The sequence below is a fragment of the Cryptomeria japonica genome, chromosome 8, assembly GCF_030272615.1.
Source record: "Cryptomeria japonica chromosome 8, Sugi_1.0, whole genome shotgun sequence".
Taxonomy (NCBI): Eukaryota; Viridiplantae; Streptophyta; class Pinopsida; order Cupressales; family Cupressaceae; genus Cryptomeria; species Cryptomeria japonica.
Window position 1 is genome coordinate 438937930 of NC_081412.1, and position 10429 is coordinate 438948358.

Below are 10429 nucleotides of genomic sequence, written 5' to 3' on the forward strand. Positions count from 1 at the left end.
CCAGCACAATGGAAACTTTCAGTCAAAGGCAATTGGTTGTAAAGCCAAACTCCAGAACCTTTACCAGCATTGCCATATATTAGGCCATGTATGTTCAAGCAATAGACTTGCCAGACATTACGTACCCAAACAATCATCATAGCAGACTACAAAGAGGAAGATGGTACAATGTGCTTCCAATAACAGACATTGACACCTCAAAGAGGACGCTAGCAGTCATTTCAACTAACTTATCAATCACGCATTCAATGAAAATAGTCTAAATCACCATCTAAACAATACAATCAAACTGAATCCCATAGAATAGTTTGGTAAAGAAGAATAGTTGTCTAAAGAAAACATAATCTAGTCCAAATCCATTTCCCCTTCTATTAAAATCGACTTTACATATAAAGCACGACGTGCATTTCTCCGACTGCCCTCCCTCTGTTCAGATTTTTCCTGGACAGAAACATACGGGAAGAAAACACTCCTATCATATTTTCGCCCCCATCTATCTCTCCTATAATGACTCTTCCTGAATATGTTGTCAACTAGCAGTTCCTCTAATTCATGTGAAAGAGATCAGGTTGAAACCGTCAAGATTGCAGAAGATAAGGAAATAATGTTCACACAATCAACATGGGTTGGAGAGAATAATGCTTAAGGTAAGGTTCACACCATCAACATGTCAGTATTCTCAGAATAATAACTCATTTACTTTCCTTACAATTGTTTCTATTTTCATTGATAGTGATTCAATTATTTTATTTTATCTTCGTCTCACCGTGGAGGCTACTTCACTCTCCGTGTAGTATTCAATTAAGTATTATAGTCTAGTCTTAAAGAAAGTCTATATACGACAGCAAAGACAGAGTTGGCGATTATTGCCTTTTTGTCGTGGCAAGGCTTTCTTTTCTTGAAAAATCTCTTTTTAAAATTCGTATCTCTTCCCATTTTTTTAAAACAAAATACGCTAACTTTCTTATTAAGTTTCTAAACTTAACTTTTAACTTATAAATTTTCTTTTTAAGAAATTTAAGACTTCAACTTTTCAAGAAGTAAGAAGTATTTACTTTGCTTTATAAGTAAATAAATAATAAACTCATCCCTAGTTCAACTCATTTGAATTATTTAAACTTTATTAAAAAACTTGTTTTTTTTATTTTCTTAAAAGAAAACCATGTAATATAATACATATCTCAACATATATTTAATTTAATTTTCATTACAAATCATATTAAATTTTCAACAAAATTATATATATTGTTTAAATATAATAAAATATGAGAACAAGAGGGGTTGTGACATCATCTTCTATATCTCCATTTCTGACTCAATTTCTATCTATATCTTCCTCTCTGTCTATATTTCCTATCTTTGTCTCCTTACCCCCTTCTCTCTATCTCTCCCTCTTCCTATCCATATCTTGACCTCTCCCTCTCCCTTCTCTCCAATGGAACCGGATTATCTTCTTGATTCAAAGGTTTTCTTTTGTCATTCTTGGAATGATGCATGGTTGATTGGAGCTATCATTTCCAACATAATATATGTCTTGCATGTTGCAAACATGGTTAAATAAAATAGAAATAAGACTTTAAAGATCTATTTTTTCCTATTTTAATTAAAAAATATGTTTATATATGCTACATAAATTATTTAAAATGTATATATGCTAGTTGTAGATAACTAAAAATTGTCAATTCTTTAGCCTTTTCTCTATTAATTAAATTATTTTTATTTATTTAATTAATAAATTAACATTTTCTTTCCTATAGTTAAATAAGTATTCATTATTTATTTAATTATCCTAATCCCACCTTCTTACTTATCCTAGTCCTCCAGCTTGTTCACATGGATCATAATCTAGTTTTTTTAGTCATTTGACAAGTGTCCCACTTTGTCATTTCTTTACGTCTAAATTCATTGAACTCAAAAAGTCAACCCACCTCTTAATCACATCCGTTCATTCAAATTAACGTCTTAATCTTATTTACTCTCTTCTACCTCTTAATCATATCTATCCATCTCACTTCAACCTCTTAATCCTATCCATTCCCCTTTAACCTCTTAATCATCACTTCAACCTCTTCATCCTATCCATTCCCCTTTAACCTCTTAATCAGACCATCAATCTTTTAACATCTTAATGGAAGCCCTTGATTCTCTTGGAGATTTCTATAAAAGAAACTTTTCCTCTCTCATTTGATCATCTACAACTAGTGTCTACATCTATTATGTTGAAATTTGCTTAGAACTTCCATCATTCCTTTCATCATCCTATGTGTATCATCAACAAGATCTTGAAAGATTGGAAAACAATGGAGTCAAACTTATCATGTATGTGAATGTATACTTTGTTATTTATTTTTCCTGCACTTGATTTAGAGATCTATTGGCATTATTGGTGTGCTTGTAGATTCTAGGCTTGTTTTCATGCAATTGTAATTCCATCTCTATTTATATCTTTCTCCTCCTCCCCTCCTCTCTCTATCTCTCCCTCTCCCTCTTTGCTAATGGAGCCTGATTATCTTCTTGATTCATACACTTTTTTTGTCATGTTTGAAAAGATGCATAGTTGATTTGAAGCTGTCACTCTGCTATTTATATAATCTATTTAAAATGTATATATGCTAGTTTATTCAGATTTTTGTTGATTAAATAATTTAAAATCTCTTTATATTAATTGGAAGCTAATGTTTTTGAACAATGTTGTTGAAAAAAAAAATTGCAGCAAATTACGGGAGAAGTTAAGAAGATGTAACAAGCTTGACGCATACCCTTCCCTCATATTTTGAAGATACGTTTTCGGTAAATTCGATGGCTAAAAAGTGAAGTTCAGCTGACATTGAATAACAGATTGTTTTGACAACAGAAATCCGTTGGATCTAATCATTTCCAAGCTTAGACGATAACAGGTAATAGATATCTAATCAAATTGCCTCTATAAATATTCCTCATTGGAGCTGAAATCTTCAGGAGCGGTGTAGCTTGGAGAATGGAGAATTCAAGAAAGTTTGCGAGTGTTATAATAGTGTTAGCGATAGTACATCATTATGTGTGCGTGTGGGGCTTCAAGGAGTGTACAAACATTCCAACCCAGCAATCTTCCCACACTCTGCGCTACGAGCTGGAGTCCTCAAAAGACGAGGCATGGAAATCACTTGTGCACTCGCATTTTGCCCATTTGACTCCAACCGACGAGAACTTTTGGGCTACTCTCAAACCTTCTCGTAGGCAAGATCTGGAAGATGCGCAGGAGGATTTCAAGTGGAGAATGATGTACAGGAGATTGAGAGAGAGCAATAATAATAGTCTTATTAATGGTCAAAATTTCTTGCAGGAGGTTTCACTGCACAACGTTCGTGTGGACCCCAATTCAGTGTATGGTGCTGCCCAGCAGACGAATTTGGAGTACATGCTGATGTTGGATGTGGATAATTTGGTTTGGAGTTTCAGAAAAACAGCAGGGCTGCCCACTCCTGGGAAGCCCTACGGTGGATGGGAAGACCCAACGGTGGAGCTGAGAGGACACTTTGTAGGCCATTACATGAGTGGTACTGCTTTGATGTGGGCTTCCACCCATAACCAGACCCTTTTTGACAAGATGACCTCTCTTGTCTCTGCTCTTGCAACCTGCCAGAAGGCTATGGGAACTGGTTATTTATCTGCATTTCCTTCTGAGCTCTTTGATCGTTTTGAGGCCGTCCAACCTGTTTGGGCACCATACTATACCATTCACAAGGTAAGCTTATAATCTACCACAACTTTGTCATTTATATTTTCAAGAAAATTAGTAGGAAGAGCTTTAACAACTGCACTGCATCTGTCATTTTGTTAATCTAAGGTAACACGGTGTCAATTTTTATTTTTGAATGGCACAATAGATGTTTGATATCTTTTAGATCTATCCTATTTCACTTCCCATTTACTTCTTTCTGTTGTGTTCACCTTTACCTCTTTTTCACTTCTCTTTTTTTAAAAGGTGAGTTTTCAATTCAATCCATCATTAATGTTCACCTTACCTCTTTTTCACTTCTCTTTTATAAAAGGTTAGTTCTCTTTTTCACTTCTCTTTTATAAAAGGTTAGTTGTCCAATTCAATCCATCATTGTTCACCTTACCTCTTTTTCACTTCTCTTTTTTAAAAGGTGAGTTGTCCAATTCAATCCATCATTTTTCCTTTCTTGATGATAGATTACTGAATGTAATTTGATCCATTCTATTTTACTTTCCAATTACTTCTAGTCTTGTGTACTTTCTGTTGTTGTTACCTCACCTCTTTTCCACTTTTCTAGTTCTCCAATTCAATCCAACACTCTTCCCTTCTTGATGATAGATTATTGAATTTGATGATAGATTACTGAATTTAATGTGATTGAAAATGTTGATTAAAAAATGTACACTAAAATACTGAATGTAATGTGATTGAAAATGTTGATTAAAAAATGTACACTAAAATACTGAATGTAATGTGATTGAAAATGTTTGATATCTAGATGTTTGATATCTTTTAGATCCATCCTCTTTTACTTCCCATTTACTTCTAGTTTTGTGCTCTTTCTGTTGTGGTCACCTCACCTCTTTTTGACACCTCTTTTTAAAAAGGTTAGTTCTCCAATTCAATCCATCATTCTTCGTTTTTTTATAACAGATTATTGAATTTGATGATAGATTACTGAATGTAATGTGATTGATGATGATAGATTACTGAATGTAATGTGAATGATGATGATAGATTACTGAATTTGATGATAGATTATTGAATTTGATTATATATTACTGAATGTAATGTGATTGAAAATGTTGATTGAAAAATGTACACTAGATTACTGAATGTAATGTGATCAAAATGTTGATTTAAAATGTACACAATTAAAATCTAAACAAATAATACAATAAAATAGATACATTAACATTATTACTAGATACATTAACATTATTGCTTACTGAAATGTTCCGTTATATTCAACACTCCACTGTTGTAAACAATGTATGGATTATTCACATGGAACCTAATCTCCCACATATATAATCAATTCATTGTACCCACTATTTACTTTGCTGGGTGTTCATATTTTCATCTTATTATAACACACATTGGTTTGCTTGCTCTGCGATATTACTAGATCATGGCAGGATTGCTAGATCAGTACACCTTAGCTGGAAATAAACAAGCACTCAACATGACTATGTGGATGGCCGATTACTTCTACATGCGTGTCAAAAATGTTATACAAGAGTGGACAATAGAGAGACATTGGACATCCCTCAATGAAGAGACTGGTGGCATGAATGATGTTCTCTATCAACTTTACACCATCTCTGTATTCCTCTTCCCCTTTCAGATCTGCATCATTAAATTTTAGCTGGGATCAATTGTTTACAAATTCTAGCTTACATGGTATGAGAATAAACTATAATCTTTTGTGCAGAAAAACCCGAATCACCTGGAGCTCGCCCATCTTTTTGACAAACCTTGCTTTTTGGGGCTTCTAGCTATGCAGGTATTTCTCCACATAAAAACTATTTTCAATGGTGATTGAAATTAACTATAAAACTAGAATTTTAAGCATGTTGTTGATAACTGATTGCAGGCAGATAGTCTTTCTGGATTTCATGCAAATACACATATTCCTGTGGTTATAGGCTCACAAATGCGATATGAGGTCACAGGCGACCCACTCTACAAGGTATTCGACTGCGGAAAATTGAACAAATAAATATATAAATAGATTGTATTTTCGAAATTTCTTAAAATTAATAACTGATTAATTTTTTGTTTTTAACATTTTTTTTATGTTTATATATATTAAAATTTAATTTATTTAATAATTTAACAACTTTTCGTTTTTGTTTTGATAGGAAATTGGTACATTCTTCATAGATATTGTCAATTCATCACATGCATGGGCAACTGGTGGAACTTCTAGTGGTGAATTTTGGTAAGTTTATCTTTAGTTTTTGAAAATAAAATTAATAAAAATAAATTTTAACTTTTTAATCTTTCATTTTGAAATTTAAGATTATTAAATGTATTTTTTATTTTTTTAAAGAACTAATAATGAAATATTGTTTTAATATTTTATTTGTTTTGAAGGGAGAATCCAAAGAGGTTACTTGACACACTTTCTACAGAAACTGAAGAGGGTTGTACTTCCTACAACTTATTGAAGGTTTTTCACCACTATCTTTAATTTTTGAAGTGTGGGTGTGAATATGATTTGATTCTTTGAAACACAATTCAATATTTATTTAAATAATTTGAAATACCTATTTTAATAATTGTTATTTAAAATATATAAAAATAAATCATTTTGATGAAACTTTGATTAAAATTGTTTCAAATAATCAAAAATTAAATCTATTTTTCTTTCATGAATATAGGTTATTCGTCACTTGTTTCGTTGGACTAGAGACATGAAATATGCAGATTATTATGAACGTGTTTTGACAAATGGTATGCTTGGAAGACAAAGAGGAACAAACCCAGGGGTTTATATTTATATGCTTCCTCAAGGAGCTGGAGTTTCTAAGGCTCATAGTTATCATGGTTGGGGTGATTGGAATAATTCATTTTGGTGTGATTATGGCTCAGGTAAAATTATATTTTGTTGATATTTTTTCATAAAAACAGTCTAAATATTTAATATAATATAAATAATAAATAATATTATAATTATAAATAATTGATATGCTTTATTTTTCATTATTTATTTTTTAATTATAGATAATTGATATTATTTTTAGGAATTCATTATTTTATAATATTTTTTAAAATATTTTTTTTATATGAATATTATTTAACTTCATAATTTTTCTTTTTTTTTGACAGGTGTTGAATCATTTTCTAAATTAGGAGATTCTATATATTTTGAAGAGAATGGTGTAAATCTTAATTTATACATTATTCAATTCATACCTAGCACATTTACTTGGGATAATGCTGGATTTACCTTGAATCAAGTGATTCAACCTTTATTTTCCCATGATCCAAATCTCAATATCTCAATAGAGTTCTCTTCATTCAAGGTAAAATTCAATTACCTTATTCATATACTCTAGTGAAAATTAAATATATTTTTTTAAGATTTAAAAATTAATAAAATTATTTTTAAATATCATTTTGAATTGTCAAATAATCAATTACAATGTGTTTTGTTTTGAAAATAATACAATATATTTTTTTGTTTTCTCATGAAAACTGAAGAGTGGAAAGGTTAGAGCTGAAGATTTTATTGTGAACATACGAATACCATTTTGGACATCTCCAAATGCAAAAGCAATGTTGAATACAGAAGCACTATCTCTACCATCTCCTGGTAATTAAGTTAACTTGTTTTCAAAATCAACAAGCTTTGAAATTTCACATATGTACATTGTTCTTCCATTTATTTATTCATTTTCTTTATGACTATAAAATTATGTAGATTAGTCTTCTATTATAAAGGGGTTGGATTAGAAGAAAATGTTGTGCTCAATGTGTTGTCCATATTTCTAGGTTGAACTTAAATATTTTATTGTGACAAAAAAAATCTTTTTATATGGATTTATTTGGTATTCTTGATTTTTCATCGTCAGCAAGCTTTGGAATTTGTCTTACCTATAGTTCTTCCATTTATTTATTCATTTTCTTTATGACTATATAAAATTATTTAGATCGTTCTTCTATTATAAAGTGGTAGGATTAGAAGAAAATGCTTAGCTCAATGTGTTGTCCATATTCTTAAGTTGAATTTAAATAGTATATTGACAAAAATATCTTTTTGTATGGATTTATTTGGTACCCTTTTTTTGTCAAAATATTATTTGATCTAATTGTATAGTTTTATCTATAATGTTAAACTATACAACTTATTAACTAAATTTATATCCAAGAAAGAAATATTTTACAATTTCAAGATTTATATATTAATTAATTTTTACTTTTTAACTTCAATGAACTACAGGAAATTTTTTAACCATTAAAAGAAAATGGGAGTCCGGAGATAAGGTGACTCTATCATTACCAATTGGCCTTAGGACAGAAAGGATTGAAGGTAATTTGCATAAAGTTTGAATAATTGAAAAAATGGTGTACAATAGGAGGATTAACAACGAATTCACTAACAGATTTAATATATTTCCTTTGTAGATGATCGTCCACAAGCTGTATCTATTCAAGCAATTCTTTTCGGTCCATATCTACTTGCTGGCATGGCTGATAATGGATGGGACCTTAACATTGGGAAAGCATCTTCAATAAATGACTGGATAAAGCCAGTTCCTGCTATATATGCCTCTCAATTGTTTAGCTTTCATCAAGAAACCCTTGTACTTGAATATAACAATACTCAAGTTTTAATGGGTAAACTTCCAATGTTGGGGACAGATGAAGCTGTTCATTCTACTTTTAGAGTTGTTGATTCTTCAAAGGTAGAGAAAATATATAATTCAACCATGGATTTTATTGGTAAGAATATTTATTTAGAGCTTTTCGATCAACCAGGAGTTGCTATTGCACACCAAGGACCAAACAACCCAGCTACAATTGCAAATACCGCTGAAAATAATGCAATAATGTTCAAAGTATTGGAAGGGTTGAATGGTAAAAAGAATACCATATCATTTGAGTCCACATGTCTTCCAAACTGCTTTCTATTTGGAGGAGGATCAACTGCACAGGATATTATATTGAAGTGCAAACCCAATACAACTGATGATAATTTCAAGGATTCCGTCAGTTACACTGGAACCACAGGAATCAGTACATATCATCCCATTAGTTTCATTGCTAGTGGATCAAATAGAAATTATCACCTCAAACCCCTCTATAGCTATATGGATGAGTTCTATACTTCCTATTTTAACATCACAACTTGATTTTTTAAGTTGTTAAGGAATACAGACTATTGTGATGCTATCATTCTCTTGGGAGTTGTACCGATTCCTTGAAGCACTATGAATTATGTTGAATAATGCAGTTATCAATATTTATATAATATGATGCTAATTTTTATGAATGGCAATAATGTTTTAAGATATTTTAATGTCCAGTTTTCAGATGTTATTTAAAATTTAATATATTCTAAGTTTTCAAATTTTGATTTTGAATAATGTTTAAGTAGATTTATTAGTGAAAAATTTACTGTTAAAGATTTGTTTTGATTAAAGTAAGAAGGGAAAGGGCCTGACCCATACTGAGATAAGCAGGATTTTGAAAGGACTCTGAACCTTAGAACAAAGAGAAAGGCAACAGCCATACTGAGATAAGCAGGATTTTGAAAGGACTCTGAACCTTAGAACAAAGAGAAAGGCAACAGCCCATCAAGGAAGAACAATAAACAAACAAGGATTTTCAAAAGACCCATAAACCTGTCAAATATTTGTTACTAGTTGTAATAGTTAAACATTCAAGCAAACAAGATAATTTTCCACACCCAATGATTTTATATGGTTGATAGTTGATATTTTCTAATTAGATTTGTTAGGTCTCAATAAATTAGAGTTTTAAGTTCTCTTCCAGAATCTTGTGCAGTGGTGCCCTCATTAGCTAAGTGGGCCATTGTCATGTTGTTCATTTCCTCTCTGTGATCCACCAATAGTAACACAGATGTAGCTTCCACTCTCAAGGTGATGATGGTCATTAATGATCAACACCTCCATTCATGTGGCCAATCGACCCCTCTTTTCCCTTGAACGAGCCTTCATGAATTATAATGACATCTTTCAAAGAGACTGTATTGATTTAATGGTCTTGTGCTTTGAAATTTCTGTCTAAAAGTTTGTTTTGAATATCTGTCAACTTAACAATGGAAATTTCCTCCACAACCAAAGAAAGGCTTACATGTTGTTCGACCAACTCAGAACCAATGTCACCATTGCTCTGTTGTGGTGGCTCAGGGTACCTAACTGAACTCTTGTTGCAAGTTGTTTGACTAGACCGGAGACATGAAATATGCAAATTACTAAGAAATATGATTTGACAAATGGTATACTTGGAAGACAAAGAGAAACAGTCCAGGGGTTTATATTAGGCTCGTAGTTATCATGGTTGGGGTGATTTGTATGATTCATTTCGGTGTGATTATTCATTTTTTCATTAAAATAGTACAAATATCAATTAATATTATAATTATAAATAATTGATATGATTTTGATGAATTTGTTATTTTAAGAAATATTAAAATTAAAAAAAAATAATCACATCATCAACATGCAAAACTCCCTATTGCACGGATGAAAAAGCACCATTTGGATCATGCTCAACAGACTTAAATGGGTGTCTTTTGAATTGAGGCCTTGCTTTCTTAGAAACTTCTACTACCAAAGGTGTATTAATAGAAGAAGACACTATTTCAAGAAATTTTAGGGTTCAAAAGATAAACATGCTTTGTTAAATACTCTTTGTCAGATCACCTCAAGCCTTTTTAACTTTGCAAACCCTAACTTTAAGTTGAAATAAATGCAA

General features: G+C 31.3%; 1 protein-coding gene across 1 annotated transcript; it reads left to right on the forward strand.

The window, feature by feature from the left end:
- Window positions 1-2783: 2783 nt before the first annotated feature.
- On the forward strand, window positions 2784-8981 carry LOC131052208 (uncharacterized). The gene is made up of 11 exons (XM_057986828.2): window positions 2784-3724; window positions 5109-5306; window positions 5415-5486; window positions 5577-5672; window positions 5845-5924; window positions 6080-6155; window positions 6367-6577; window positions 6815-7011; window positions 7190-7301; window positions 7929-8018; window positions 8114-8981. Exons 1-11 carry the CDS (start codon window positions 2978-2980, stop codon window positions 8839-8841), a joined length of 2607 nt encoding a protein of 868 aa, XP_057842811.1. The 5' UTR covers window positions 2784-2977; the 3' UTR covers window positions 8842-8981.
- The last annotated feature ends 1448 nt before the right edge of the window (window positions 8982-10429 follow it).